This window comes from Hylobates moloch, unplaced genomic scaffold (genome assembly GCF_009828535.3).
Source record: "Hylobates moloch isolate HMO894 unplaced genomic scaffold, HMol_V3 SCAFFOLD_4, whole genome shotgun sequence".
NCBI classification, from domain to species: Eukaryota; Metazoa; Chordata; class Mammalia; order Primates; family Hylobatidae; genus Hylobates; species Hylobates moloch.
In genome coordinates, this window is record NW_026652279.1 from 99,379,694 (window position 1) to 99,395,680 (window position 15,987).

The following is a 15,987-nucleotide window of genomic DNA, read 5'->3' on the forward strand; positions in this document are numbered from 1 at the left end:
CAAGCTTGGTTGTTAAGTGATGTAGAGTGAGGTCTGGAGAAAGATACAGGCTTCACAAAAAATGTTTTTTAATTTAAAAATAGAATGCACTTCAGTGTGTTTTATAAGCTAAGGATAAGAACCCAGGGCATTGGGAGGGATTGCTGATATAAAAAAGTAAAATAAAAACTGAAGAAAGGGATCCTAGAAGAGATGGGAAGGGTCTAGAAAAGTTGTAAAGGTTAACCTTGAATACCAGAAAAGACACCTTTCTTCCTCAGAAGTTAGAGGCAGGTGAGAGTGATGGGTGTGAAAGAAGAAATGTTTGTATGAGGCTATAAAGACATTAAGATGAGAGTTTACTTGTGACTCCTTCTGATTTTTCTACTAGGGACTCATAAAATGGGTAAGGAGAGTGGGAGAATTATGAAAATCTGGAATAACCGTCTTGGGTAACAGGTGAGGGACCTGACCAGAAACATGTGACATTACTGCCAAACAGAGCTAAGGCCCTCAATGAGGCCTAACATCTGTAGCTATAGCAAACCTTATGGAGTAAGACATCCTTCAACAGCTTTCAACAGCCCCACTGTGCACGCGGATAGAGGATGGCTGGATAACCAGAGCCATGAATTAGCAAAGGAATAATGGGAGAAAGTCTAGGCACCAAAGATGTAAGGAGCTGTTTTTGTCAAGAGCTGCTAAAGTCATTTACCATAGGATCTAGAATGGACATGGGTGAGAAATAAAACCAGAAGGGAAAGAAAAACTTAGGAGAAAATTGTTGGAGAATAGAAGACTCAGGAAGTACATTAGAATACAGCAAATAGAGAATAACATATTCAAGTTTAAAATTTCATTTTCAGGGGTTCTTCAGTTCTAAGCGATTAAAAAGCTCAGAATCAAAGGGACTAGCTTGCCTGTTTGGGATAATGGCATTAGCTTAAATGTAGGAACTCACTAAATGAGGGTAACCGATCTCAAGGAGGGTAGGTGACAGTTATGAAGAAGACAGAGGTGATACAGCAGAATAAGACACCCTCAAATCTAAGAACAAACATCTGAATGTAGCAGTGGAGAATTAGCTAAAGACCAGGGCTGTGGGGGATGAAGCTGTAAAAAAAGTGGTGTGCTAAGCAATGTTTTTTCAAAGTGTGGGTTAGAACACCTTAATAGACCACATAATCAGCTGAGTGACTTGCAACCCGCATTTCCTTTTAAGAAACTAGAAAAGAAGGCCAGGCGCGGTGGCTCACTCTTGTAATCCCAGCACTTTGGGAGGCCGAGGCGGGCGGATCATGAGGTCAGGAAATCGAGACCACGGTGAAACCCCATCTCTACTGAAAATACAAAAAATTAGCCGGGCGTGGTGGCGGGCGCCTGTAGTCCCAGCTACTCGGAGAGGCTGAGGCAGGAGAATGGCGTGAACCCGGGAGGCGGAGCTTGCAGTGAGCCGATATTGCGCCACTGCACTCCAGCCTGGGTGACAGAGCGAGACTCCGTCTCAAAAAAAAAAAAAAAAGAAAAAAGAAACCAGAAAAGAAAATATCAGAATATACTGCATATAGTAGAGATTAAAAAGGTTTTGTGAAACTTTTGCTTATTTTATTTATATAATTTTATAAATATTTGTGCATGTTTTAAGTCATGATATGAAATGCTGCATTTCTTACTGTGGCCACCGGCAAAAAACAGTTTGAAAAAGATTGTTCAAGAGAACAGCAGGTTCCCTAGAAATGCCAATCTCTCACATACCTACGGGGGCTGGGCAGGAAACAAAAAAGTCACGACTGGCAAGACCTGTGGCAAATGACAGTGTCCACACCCTATCTAAATCCATGCCCTATCTTGGGCAGTCCACCACTGCTTAGCTCCATTTCACTGATGCCAAGTGGGAAAACGGGCCTACTACCACTAGACTGATCAGTTTTGAAAAGAAGAAATCTGGTTTTGTGAAATCGCTCACATAGATTTTATTGGTTGGGGAGAACTTAAAGGCTGGACTTTGCCTGTAGGCTGCCTTTTTGTCATCTTCAATTAAAGGTAAAGAGATGGCAGAATATTCTATAAAGACAACAAAAAAAGTAGTTAATAGGGATAAGAAATTTTATTTACAAAAAAAAAATTTTATTTACATGGAAAAGGGATGAAGGTATGATGGAATTGGAAGAGAAGGAATAAATCCTCACACTGGAAGCCCACCATAACTTACAACACAGCTCAGTAACACAACATTAAAATGATCCAATACTAAAGCATCTACATGTCTCACCTGAAATCCCTTAATTTTTCTATAATTAAAAACTGTTTCCCTCCAACTTACTTCCCAGATATATGGCTGCAGATTGCAGGTGGATTTTAACTTTTTTACAAAACACTACCATAAAAATCCTTATTTTGTGTCTTGGTATGTTAGCAGATACATGAATATTTCAGTGATAACATAGCAGTGCTTCTTACATGTCAATAGTTCAGTGAGCAATGCCACCATTGTTATTTAGGGAATGTTTGTCCAATTATGTGAATACCTTACTTTTCCCCCTATATTTTCATTTTTTAAAATGAGCAAACAAAAAGAGAAATAAATGCTAATACTAGTGACACAATTCGTAAGTCTCACTGACAACTGACACAAAGATGGAAATAATGAGGCATGTCAAAAGCACTATTCCTTGGCCTCAGTCATGGAACATATGCCAGTTAAATTTGTGTTTAACTGTGGGGGAAAAAAGTAAAGAATATATATGGACTGGGCAAGGTGACTTGCATCTGTAATCCTAGCATTTTGGGAGGCCAAAGTGGGAGGATCACTCAAGCCCAGGAGTTTGAGACCAGCCTGGGCAACATAGCAAGACCCCATCTCCATAAGAAATAAATAAATTAGCCGAGTGTGGTAGTGCACACCTGTAGACCCAGCTACTTGGGAGGCTGAGGTGGGAACACTGCTTAAGTCCGGGAGGTCAAGGCTGCAGTGAGCTGTGATGGCACTACTGCACTCTAGCCAGGGCAAGAGTGAGACTCTGTCTCAAAAAAAGAATATACATGAACTACATTGTTATGTTTTAGCTAAAAGATAAGCTATAATTGAGGATATAAATGTTTTATTTGAGAACAAACTTCCTTAAAGCATGTAGATCTACTGTCTATCCCTTATAGATTAATTTTTTTTTTTTTGAGATAGGGTCTTACTCTCATTGCCCAGGCTGGAGTGCAATGGTGCAATTTTGGCTCACTGCAGCTAGTTTTGTTTTGCATTTTTAGTAGAGACAGGGTTTCTCCATGTTGCCCAGGCTGGTCTCGAACTCCTGGACTCAAGCAATCCACCCATCTTGGCCTCCCAAAATGCTGGGATTACAGGTGTGAGCCACTGTGCCCGGCCTCTCATAGATTAATTTTTGAAACGACACTGTATGAATGCAAGAAAGTTTTTATTAAAATTTATAAAATAGTTCTCCACTTTTATATATAACACATTACTGAAAATATGTTAAAAAGTCAGTCTCATTTCCTCAACCTTCCCAAAATAATGAACCTTTATTATAAAACCATTGTCCCCATCCAGTCACAATTAATTTTACTACAGAATTATTTTATTTTTATTTTTTAGAGACTGGGTGTCCCTATGTTGTCTAGGCTGTCCTCCAGGGCTCAGGGGATTCTCCCGCCTCTGTCTCCTCAGTAGCTGAGATTATTAGGTACATGCCACCAATTCCAGAGTCAGAATTGTCTTACACTTCTGTATCATCTGACCCTTGTCCTTCTCTAGATTTCATATTTATTTATGGTCATTGTCCTAAGTAATTATAATTTATTTTAACCTACTTACCTATTGTTGTTCTATTTTTTCCAACTAGCCAGCAGTGGTAGCTGAAAAGTGAGAGGACGCTGATGAAGAACATTGCAGACACAAAGAAAAGAAAAAGTACATGGAATTTTGCACGTGTATCTGTCAGTTCATTCTGAGGAGGAAAAAAAGAAGTTAATTTTGAGGACAGTCAACCTCTAAAATATAACTTACAAGTTAGTTCTGCCTAAAGATTGTTGAATATATCAAAATACTTGCCATATTTGAAAAATAATAAATTACTTAATATATCCCAATGCAACAAGGGCAAAAGCAAAGAATTGGTATTACCAAAGCAACCTGCTTATCTAGGAGTTCAGGAAGAGTTATTTAAAATACTGCTCTTAAATTTTTTTTAATTTTAGCTTGGCATGGTGGTACATACCTGTAATCCCAGCTATTGGGGAGACTGAGACAGGAGGGTCACCTGAGCCTAGGAGTTCTAGGCCATCCTGGGCAACATAGTGAGACCCTGTCTCATAAAAAAAAAAATAGCAATACTTTCAGTAATAAAGTGAAAAGATCGACTCTGCTACCCAACAAATTTTCTTTTGTACTTTATGTATATATTCAAGCTTTCTCCAACATCCGACATATATAAGCTCCCCGTATCTACACAAAAATATTTGCTTATTTTATTTAGATTTGCTGCTAACTAAAAACTAATTGTGAAATATTTCTGAACTTCTCTAATCTCTATTTTCAGACCACCTTACCCTTGCCTTCAGCTGCTTCAATTCCTACTTTTTTCATCTGTATGTCTACAGAGCCTTTGTGCATAGTTAACAATTTTGATAGATAAATTTACCACAAGGTATTAATGAATGAAAACAGCTTCTCTGGCGTCCCTTCTTATGACTATATACATTTTAACAGAAGCAAACTAGAGCCTAGAAGAAATTACTACCGTTAGTAGAAGGAGGAGGCCTTTAAATGTTAGCTCTTAAAATAAACCTTACAGGCAAAGCACCTACTCCACCAGAACATGAGGCTTTTCTGCTTGATTTAAGAAGTATTACAGACTAAAAGAAGGCTATTAGCATTAGGTTATTGTGACATTGATCTTTTTCTCTTTTCTTCAAGAGTAACCAACATATGTTTCAAATGTTTCAAACATATCAAGTGAGTCTTCTATCTGACCATCTTGTGAAGCTAAATTTATTAAATATATTCACTATAAATGTCACAAAAGAGATCATGAGAATGTCATGGTAATGATGTATTTTACCTTTGGACAACTCTCTGTAGATTTCCTGCAGCAAAGCTTGTGCAAATAGAGACATATATTAAGAAACCAATTTTTATGCAAAATTATCCTAAACACTAGTTTTATAAATCCTGTTGAAGGAACACTAAGATGTTGCTTTCTAATGGCCATCTACAACATTTTCTCAAAAAATACAAAAGAGAAAATAGGCAAGAACATGCAGCTCTTCAAAAGCACATTTCTTTTTTTTTTTTAAGATACAAGGTCTTGGCTGGGTGCGGTGGCTCACACCTGCAATCCCAGTACTTTGGGAGGTGGAGGCAGGCGGATCACCGGAGGTCAAGAGTTCGAGACCAGCCTGGCCAACATGGTGAAACCCCGTCTCTACTAAAAATGCAAAAATTAGCCGGGCATGGTGGTACACGCCTGTAATCCCAGCTACTTGGGAGGATGAGGCAGGAGAATCACTTAACCCAGAAGGTGGATGTTGCAGTGAGCCAAGATCGCACTGCTGCACTCCAGCCTGGGCGACACAGCGAGTCTCAAAAAAAAAAAAAAGATACAAGGTCTCACTAAGGCACCAGAGCTAGGGCTAGTCTTGAACTCCTGGTCTTAAGTGATCCTGGCCTCCCAAAGTGCTGGACTACAGGCGTGAGCCACCTGTGCAGATACATTTCAGTCTGGGGAAGAATAAAATAAAATAAAATGTTTTTAGCCAATATTGAAAACAAACAAACAAACCTCTGACTAGTTTCTAAAAACTAGATCTGATGACTTCTTACCACCTTCACTGCTTCTACCTTATTCCAGCCGGGATGCTGCAACAGCCTCTACCATGTGAGCCTGTGTATTGGTACTTGCCCTCTCCCATGTATTCTCAGCTCAGCAATCAGAGTGAGCCTTGCACAAGTCAGATCATATCCCCACCTGGCTGCTAGTAAAAGCCACAGTCATTTCAATACTCTCCAAGGCCCTCTGTCATTTTGGCCCCCTCTTGGTCCATTCCTTTCAGTCTCCTTTCCGCTCGTTCTACCCCAGCCACAATAGCCTTCTTGTGTTACTGAAACATGGCAGGGACACGTATCATGTCCTCTGGGCCGGAATGCTCTTCTCTCAGATATCCATTAATTCCCTTCAAGTTTTTGCTTAAATCCTACCTTCTAAATGAGGTCTACCCTGACTGTGCTATTCAGTACTGCCACCTGCCCTATCATGCCACCGCCCAATACTTAATTCTCTTACCCTGCTCATTATTTATTACTTGTCCCCCTCCTTCTCAAAAGCAAGCTCTATAAAGACAGAACTCTGCCCGTTTTTTCAGAGATATACTACAAGTCTCTAGAGTACTACCTGCCATATAGTAGGTACTAAATACATATTTCTTGAATGAATGAAGAAAAAGGTAGATTTACATTTACTAGTCTTTTTTTACTCAGAATTAATCCAAAAAAGTTATTCATTCTTTAATAAATCATTGCATACAAACATTGCTGAATTTTCTGATAGAGAAATGTGAAATTAAGTAATTTAGATTTCATCTATCTGGCACTGAATCTGTTTAAATAAGGGGTATGGTTAGTATGTTGTGAACTGAACAAAGGTGCCAGCTAAGGGGGAAATCAAAAGCCAAAATTCATGAGGCTGACAACATACAGGTAGGGGTGTTCTCTTCTAATATGTGCAAAGGCATTGTAAGTGTTAGCATCCCCTGGTTTTAAATACCCAAACTTTAAACATCTAATGAAGTTTAAATCCTTCTAAAATGTAGTAGGTATCTCCTAGAAATAAAATTGTGCTTGATGACTCAGGGCTTTAATTATATTCTTCCCAACTACGAGTAGCAAGTTATAGTGGAAAGTAGCTGGATCCTGGAATACCCAGATTTTAGTTTAAATTCTTCCTTTTTTTTTTTTTTTTTTTTTTAGACGGAGTCTCAATCTGTAGCCCAGGCTGGAGTGCAGTGGTACAATCTCAGCTCACTGCAAGCTCTGCCTTCCAGGTTCACGCCATTCTTCTGCCTCAGCCTCCTGAGTAGCTGGGACTACAGGTGCCAGCCACCACGCCCAGCTAATTTTTTGTATTTTTAGTAGAGACGGGGTTTCACCGTGTTAGCTAGGATGGTCTTGATCTCCTGACCTCGTGATCCGCCCGCCTCGGCCTCCCAAAGTGCTGGGATTACAGGCGTGAGCCACCGCGCCCAGCCTGAATTCTTCCTATGTTATTAAGTATGTGACCTTCGGTAGTTGCATAATTTCTCCAATTTGTTTCCAACTCTGAAAACTGAAATAATAATGGCCCCCTTCTATATAAATCATATTTTCTTCTTTTCTTTTTCTTTTCTTTTTATTTGAGACAGAGTCTTGCTCTGTCACCAGGCTGGAGTGCAGTGTTGTGATCTGTGATCTTGGTTCACTGCAACCTCCGCCTCCCAGGTTCAAGCGATTCTCCTGCCTCCGCTTCCTGAGTAGCTGGGACTACAGGTGTGCGCCACCACACCCGGCTAATTTTGTATTTTTAGTAGAGACGGGGTTTCACCATTGTTGGCCAGGATGGTCTCCATCTCCTGACCTCATGATCTGCCCGTCTTGGCCTCCCAAAGTGCTGGAATTACAGGCATAAGCCACCACACCCAACCCTATTTTCTTATTTTCTATATTCCTGATGCTCTGGCATCTGGGGCCTCACTAACTGGGGAGAAACTATCCCTCCCTGGGCTAACCAGTTCTTAAGAGACAGCAAACCACTCACCCAGGAGTACATCTTTCATACACAAACTAAACAATCCAGATCCCACACTGAGAACTGCTTCTTCTATCTGCCTTTTATACTCCAGAAGGCAGCAGTCCTCTGCCTTCATCATCCCAGGACCAGGTATAAGACAACTAGAGATAGCCCCGATACCCGAGTCCTCTGCAATGCCTGCAGCCATCCAATCCGAAATCTGCTCACCTTGCCTTCCCCACAGGAACCACAATGAAGGCTCTGGTTCCCACATGGTGCTTCCTATCCTGGGGCCCCTTCCTCTTGGCACTGTAACAAACTATTTTTTCAGTGGCAATTGTCTCCTCATCTATTGGCCTCACCATACCTGAATAATAACAAAACCTACGTTGTAAAACACCTTCACAAGGTTTTTAGAAAGAGTAGATGTAAAAGTACTTTTTAACTACAATAATCCCTCCTCCAAAATCAGAGATTTAAAGGTAAAAACAAAAATAATAAAAGTACCAGAGGAAAAAACAGAACAATATCTGTATAAATTTATATGGAATAGACAACAGACAGGTATCACATATAAAAACAACTGCCTTAAAAATATAAAACTTTGATGTCACAAAAACAAAAGAAAGCAGGAATGTAGGACATAAACAGAAAATGTGGGCCAGGCGTGGTGGCTCACACCTATTATCCCAATACTTTAGGAGGCCGAGGTAGGTGGATCACCTAACGTAAGGAGTTCAAGACTAGTCTGGCCAACATGGCAAAACCCTGTCTCTACTAAAAATACAAAAATTAACCAGGGGTGGTGGCGCATGCCTGTAGTCCCAGCTACTCAGGAGGCGACGGCAGGAAAATCGCTTGAATCCGGGAGGTAAAGGTTACAGTGAGCTGAGATTATGCCACTGCACTCCAGCCTGCATGACAGAGTGAGACTCTGTCTCAAAAAAAAAGAAAACCCAGAAAATGTGGAAAAAGCATTTGTAACCCATGACAGAAAAAAGATTAATATCTTTAGGAGTGTCTCACATACTCTGGTTAGGAGTCCTTTGTGAGATATATGCGTTGTAAATATCTTCTCCCAGTCAGTAGCTTGCCTTTTCACTCCAAAAGTCATCTTTTTATAAAAAGTTCTTTATTTTAATGAAGTCCAATTTATTGATCTTTTCTTTTATGGTGATTGCTATGTTCAGTGTAAGAACTCCTCATTTGGGCTGGCTGCGGTGACTCGTGCTTGTAATCCCAGCATTTTGGGAGACCGAGGCGGGCGGATAACCTGAGGTCAGGAGTTCAAGACTAGCCTGGCCAACATGGTAAAACTCCGTCTCTGCTAGAGAATCACTTGAACCCAGAAAGTGGAGGTTGCAGTGAGCCGAGATCGTGCCATCACACTCTAGCCTGGGTGACAAGAGCGAAACTCCATCTCAAAAAAAAAAAAAAAAAGAAATCCTCATCTAACTCAAGGTCAAGAATAAAGATTAGTGGCTGGGCTCGGTGGCTCACACCTGTAATCCCAGCACTTTGGGAGGCTGAGGTGGGAGGACTGTTTGAGATCAGGACTTATAGACCAGCTCATGGTGAAACCCCGTCTCTACAAAAAATACAAAAAACAGCCGGGCATGGTGGTGCCTGCCCATGGTCCCAGCTACTCGGGGGCTTGAGGCAGGAGGATTGCTCAAGCCTGGGAGATTGAAACTGCAGTGAGCCGTGATCGCACCACTGCCCAGCCTGGGAGACAGAGTGGGACCGTATCTCAAAAAACAAAACAACAACAACAAAAAAAGATTAGTATCTTTAATGTAAGACAAACTCGTTCATGTGTAAATATGAAAACCTACTAGAAATGGGCAAAGAACACAATAGAAATTTCACAAAAAAGACATGCCAGTGGCTAGCAAGCATATCCTCATAAGCATATGCAAAACAAAAATATTTTCCTCTGCTCATAAATTGGCAGATTGTACTTAAGAAAGCAGAGAATAAAGACAGGAAATTAGAAGATTGAGGGTCTAAACCACGTCTGTGATATTAGGAATAGGAATGATTTGAGGCACAGAGTTGGAAAAAAACAAAATAAATAACATCTACTGACTGCTTTCCATGTATTTACACTATTTATTTTAATCATTAAATCAATCCTATAAGTTATTACCTCAATTTTAAAAATGAAAGAACAAAGAGTCTAAAGTTTAAGTATCTTGATTCTGGCTATTCACTCAGCAAATATTTACTGAACACCTACTGTGTGTTCAGTACTGGGTGATTAAGAAACATAAACAAACAGGCTGGGCGCGGTGGCTCACACCTGTAATCCCAGCACTTTGGGAGGCTGAGGCAGGCAGATCACAAGGTCAGGAGATCGAGACCATCCTGGCTAATATGGTGAAATCCCATCTCTACTAAAAATACAAAAAATTAGCCGGGCAAGGTGGTGGGCGCCTGTAGTCCCAGCTACTCAGGAGGCAGGCTGAGGCAGGAGAATGGCGTGAACCCGGGAGGCGGAGCTGGCAGTGAGCCGAGATCATGCCACTGCACTCCAGCTTGGGCGACAGAGCGAGACTCTGTCTCCAGAAAAAAAAAAAAAAAAGAAAGAAACATAAATAAACAAAATAAATGAATATTCGTGCTCTCATGGAGCTTAGATTCTGGCAAATAAATACATACATGGCATTTACATGTAAAGAAAGCTCATTTTTTTCCCTAGTATATCACCCTGATTCTACACCTCAGTTTCATAAGGGAATAACAATAATTCCAAGACGCTATTAATTTTTCTACCTTGGAAACTGATAGATTTGTAAAGATTTTGTTCCCAATCAATCAGATAAACACAGAAAGAACAGTGAAAAGAAAATGAGGTTGGTTTGAGACGTGCTGATTTTTATGGTGTCTTCCTCATGTCTGCTGGTTCAATAAATAGCAACTGGAAACGGGAATGGGCTCAGCCCATGTGAGCACCAGGGCTAGGAACAGCAATTGTGAATGCCACAGGGGGACACACAATAACCCAGAAACACAGTAGAAGGAACCAAGAGTGAGACAGCCCAGGACTGAACCTATATTTAAAGGGCTGAAGGGGAAAGAGAAAGGAATGAATATTATCTTGAAACTTAAAGAGAGTTTAAATGAAGGAGAAAATGTTCATTTATTTTGAAATTATTTCTTGGCCAGGTGCGGTGGCTCACACTTGTAATCCCAGCGCTTTGGCAGGCCGAGGCAGGCAAATCACTTGAAGTCAGGGGCTCGAGACCAGCCTGGCCAGCATGGTGAAACCCTGTCTCTACTAAAAATACAAAAATTAGCCAGGCGTTGTGGCGGGGCACCTGTAATCCCAGCTACTCAGGAAGGCTGAGGCAGGAGAATCGCTTGAACCCAGAAGGCAGAGGTTATAGTAAGATGAGATCATGCCACTGCACTCCAGCCTGGGTGACCAAGCAAGATTCTGTCTCAAATAAAAATAAAATAAAATAAAATAAAAATAAAAATAAAATAAAATATAAATAAAATAATTTCTAAATTTTTCAAAAATGGTACACGCACAGAGAAAATTAAAATAATGCTAAAAAGCTATTAATGAAAAACGGCAGTTCTCCCACTTCCAAGAGGCAGTTACTTTCAATGTTTTTGGTAGTTTTTCCCCAAAAAATATATACTCCCCAAAAAATATATACTTAAAATTTTAAAACAAATTTTAAAGCTATATTTGTCTGTTTTGAATATATTACTATTTGTCCATGTTATACAAAATCCAAAGGATAACTGTAAAAAGCATGTCTCCCTTCTAAGTGCCCTCCCCAGAGGCAACCACTTTTAAGAATTTTTTACTGCATTCTTCCAGATAAGACATATACAAATATATACACGTGTTATTGTGCTGTAGAAATGGCAGCATACTATATGCATTCTTCCGTACCTTGTTTTTTTCATGTTAATAATAGATCTCAAAGATCACCTCACATCATTTGTTACAAAGAGCTTCCTTATTCTTTCTTAAGCTGTATTGCACTCCTTTGTATAGATGTATCATAGTTTAAGGAGACCTCAGTTGATAAGACATCTGATTGTTTTCATTCATTTGCCATTTTAAGAAATGCTGTAAAATCTATAAAGACAGGAAGCAGTTTAGTGGCTGCCTGGGGCTGAGGCAACCATTAAACTACTTCCTGTCTTTATAGATTTTATTACTATAAAATTGCAATAAGTCTCACCGACTCAAAGAAAAGCAATTTACCTCCCTAAAATGAATATGTCTTTGTTAGAATGTGGGTGAAAATAATTTGGATCACTAAAAGAGGCTCACTATATCCTGTTTAATATACATTTATTTACAAATAAATGTGTATATGAAAGTAAATTGTAGCCCTATCTGTCCTCTGATGGATTTATAAAACTCTAACTTGTAAAATTAAACTAAAGAATATCTACTTGTCATAAAAAATGAAGTAATTAGGAAGATAGCATCTTAAAGTCTTAAATACATGTTTCAAGATAGAAAAAAAGACTTACCGTCCAAAATTTTATAAAGTACTCTAAAACTGTTGCAGCCACGAAAAGGCAATATAATAGGGAATATAATAAAAACAGCAGGAAGAATTTGTAATTAGAAAATCCCACACAGTTATTCACCCTGGAAAAATAAAGAAAGCCACATTACAAAAGTAAGAAAAATGACAAATTCACAGAAATAGAAAGTGGGATGGAGGCTGCCAGGGGCTGGTGTGGTGTGGGGAAGGGGAGCTCTTTAATGAGAATAAAATTTCAGTTTTGCAGGATGAAAAAGTTCTGGAGATTAATTGCACAATAATTTGAACATACTTAACACTACTGAACTGTACCTTAAGAAACGGTTAAGATGGTACATCTTATGGGAGTCTCGTTCTGTTGCCCAGGCTGGAGTGCAGTGGCGCCATCTCGGCTCACTGCAACCTCTGCCTCCCAGGTTCACGCGATTCTCCTGCCTCAGACTCCCAAGTAGCTGGGATTACAGGCGCTCACCACAACGCCCGGCTAATTTTTGTATTTTTAGTAGAGATGGGGTTTCACCATGTTGCCCAAGCTGGTCTTGAACTCCTGACCTCTTCGATGTTTTTTAAAACAATTAAAACATAGTAACTTAAAAAAATAAATTGGGCCGAGTGCAGTGGCTCATGCCTGTAATCCTAGTACTTCGGGAGGCCAAGGCGGGTGGATTGCTTGAGCCCAGGAGTTCAAGACCAGCCTGGGCAACATGGAGAAACCCCATCTCTATTAAAAATACAAAAAATCAGCCAGGCGTGGTGGTGCATGCCTGCAGTCCCAGCTACTTGAGAGACTGAGGTGGAAGAATCACCTGAGCCCAGAAGGTCGAGGCTGCAGTGGGCCAAGATCATGCCACTGTACTCCAGCCTGGGCAGCCAGAGACCTTGCTTCAAAAATAAAATAAAACAAAACAAACAAAAAAAGACAAATCAGAAAACTTAATCATTATTACCTAGAAATGGGTCATCTGGGAAGTTGACAGTGGTGTCTTAATTGTGAATGTTTGTATTTAATAAATTCTATACGGAATGTGGAATTTTAATGTTAATTCTTAATACATTGTTATTTGGGTTAATTTCAGCAGATATTTTTAATAGAAACCATTTAATATAATTGTTTACATACAAATACGTGCATAGATGTAAAGAGATCAATCTTAATATCTATGAGTAAACTGGCCTTCAAAATTTAGGAATACTGAAGTTACTCTAAATTCTCTCTTTCTCACCACCAATGCAATTTCTTCTGTTTTTTTAATACATACCAAGGACAGTGATGATCCATCTTAAGAATACATCTAGAAAACAAACAAGCATAAGAAAATCCATGCAGAAAAATTCGTCTAACTTCTCATAATTTTCTTTTATTTGACTTAAAATTTTCCCTTTACAACTACATCTTAAGAGAATCAACCCAGAAACTAGGTTAGAGATAATTTCTGATGCTTCCACAAGAATGTTCATAGGTAAAAAGTCATGATTTTTATACTGGGAATTCAGCTGAACATATTCAGCTGCCTTAGACCACATCAAATGATACTATAATATTTAGATCTGGGCTGGGCACGGTGGCTCATGCGTGTAATTCCAGCACTTTGGGAGACAGAGGTGGTAGGATCATTTGAGGTCAGAGTGAGACCAGCCTGGCTGACATAGTGAGACCCTGTCCTGAAAAAAACAAAATTCAGATCCGGTGCACAGTACTTGGTACATAAGATAGATCCAGCTAACAAATTAGCTGAAGGAGATAGAATGCAATACAGATGGCCCCTATGTTATTTTAAACATACGCAGGTCATAAAAACAAAAGTTTAGAAGGAAATAAGCCAAAATATTAACACCAATGGGCTTGGAGATGGTTATTTTTCCACATATTCTATAAAATTTTACCCCATGCATAAGCACTACTGTATTTTTGTAATTAAAAAGAAACCAAACCTCAAATTTGCCTCCCTACTAGAATATGTATTCTATATTTATATGTAGACCACGGATCATCTCAAAAAATGTAACAAAATGAGTAATCTAATACTTAGAAAGTTAAGTAACTGTGTTACTAAAAGTCAAGGATTATCTGGGATTCCAAACTAGTGATCTTTCCTTCAATATATGATCTCCTTACATGTGCACAAAGACTTACATTAAGCACAAGCATAGACAGCATAAAGTCCGAGAAAATTCTATTAACTGGTATAGGAACTGTTATCAAAGATAACTTGTGAGTATATTCCAGCTTTTATCAATATTTTTGTCTGCCCTGTATGCACAGCAAATAATGAGAGAGGATGAAGTGTTCTTGTCAAGTGTAAAGCATATAAAATGTTCCTTCCCCTTGCACTCTCCCATCACTGATTTCCAGTGCTAGATATTAAGCGTATGTGTGAGTGACACTTACGAGTCACATGCTGAGCAGTGATGCGCCCGATCAGGTTTAATCAGCTGACATTTTTCACAATATCTGATAGCTACATGAAAGAAGTAAAAGGAAGATGTTGAAGGATGTACAAACTTAACTAATTTGACATTAAAACTTGATCTTCTAAAAAAAATAAACAACTCTGGGTAATTGATAACTAATAATTATAAAGCAATACCAAAATGTATTATACTAGAGAGCTTCTCAAATCAAAATGTCAAGAGATAAAAGAGAACATCAGAATGGAGTTTGCTCAGCAATTTTTAGATGAAAAGTAGATGCAAAGCAAATAAATGACTCATACAAGGTCAAACACCAGGGTGAGTAGCAGAACTAGACTAGAACTCAAGATTTAGTAAGTCCCAAGTCCAGTGTTTTTTTCTATTATACCGCGATGCCTATAGTAATATAAAAATTTAGACTTTTAAGGCATCCTGTGGGACTGTTTTTGAAATTCTGAAATAGCTTCAATAAAAAAAAAAAAAACTTTTATCTGCCATCCCTACCCCAGATAAACAATAAAATTGGGAATGCATTTTTGAATAAAAACTCTGAATTGTTTTCCACTAAATCCTAATATATACTATTGTTGCCCAATACATATGTTCATTTAAAATGTATGGAACACCTGCTAGGTGCCAGATATTGTTCATGCCTTCAAGGACCTTTCATTTTACAGGAAGCAATGGGGAGTAATAATAAACAAGTTAACAAAATAAACAATGTATTACTATAGATAGCAGGGAAGGAAACATCGGGGAATTGTAATTTTAGAAAGATCTATGAGAAAAATGAAACTGAAAGAAGGAAGCTAGTGAGTCATGTCCATGAGGGAGAAAGAGGTTTTTTGTTTTTGTTTTTTTTTGGGGACGGAGTGTCATTCTGTCGCCCAGGCTGGAGTGCAGCTGCACGACCTCAGCTCACTGCAACCTCAACCTCCCGGGTTCAAGCAATTCTCCTGCCTCAGCCTCCCGAGTAGCTGGGACAACAGATGTGCACCACCATGCCTAGGTAATTTTTGTATTTTTAGTAGAGACAGGGTTTCACCATGTTGGTCAGGCTGGTCTTGAACTCCTGACCTCAGGTGATTCACCCACCTCAGCCTCCCAAAGTGCTGGGATTACAGGCATGAGCCACCGTGCCTGGCGGGGAGAATGAGGATTCTAATCAGAGAATGGACCCTGAGGTGTGAGTATGCTTGGCTTGTTCAAGGATTAGTGAAGAAGAGTGATGTTCATTACAGCATTGTTCTTACTAAAACACTAGGAATAACTTGAATTATACAAATAGTTAACCATCTTATGGT

At 39.3% G+C, this 15,987-nt stretch overlaps 1 protein-coding gene across 9 annotated transcripts in view; it reads right to left on the reverse strand.

Moving 5' to 3' along the window:
- ZDHHC20 (zinc finger DHHC-type palmitoyltransferase 20) overlaps positions 1–15,987 on the reverse strand; it is a 53,318-nt gene that overhangs the window by 14,902 nt on the left and 22,429 nt on the right. For 5 of the 9 annotated variants that reach the window (XR_009213221.1, XM_032150676.2, XM_032150675.2 and 2 more), the window contains exons 4-7: positions 14,661–14,730; positions 13,531–13,563; positions 12,255–12,375; positions 3,806–3,938 (exon numbers count right to left, since the gene is read on the reverse strand). Coding sequence is in view for 7 of the 9 variants with exons in the window: in XM_032150676.2 (XP_032006567.1) it covers positions 3,806–3,938; positions 12,255–12,375; positions 13,531–13,563; positions 14,661–14,730 (357 nt within the window). In the remaining 2 variants the exon portion in view is untranslated. Of the gene's footprint in view, positions 1–3,805; positions 3,939–5,051; positions 5,088–12,254; positions 12,376–13,530; positions 13,564–14,660; positions 14,731–15,987 lie in introns of all 9 variants that reach the window. The other 4 variants (XR_009213220.1, XM_032150669.2, XM_032150670.2 and 1 more) reach the window with 1 other exon arrangement.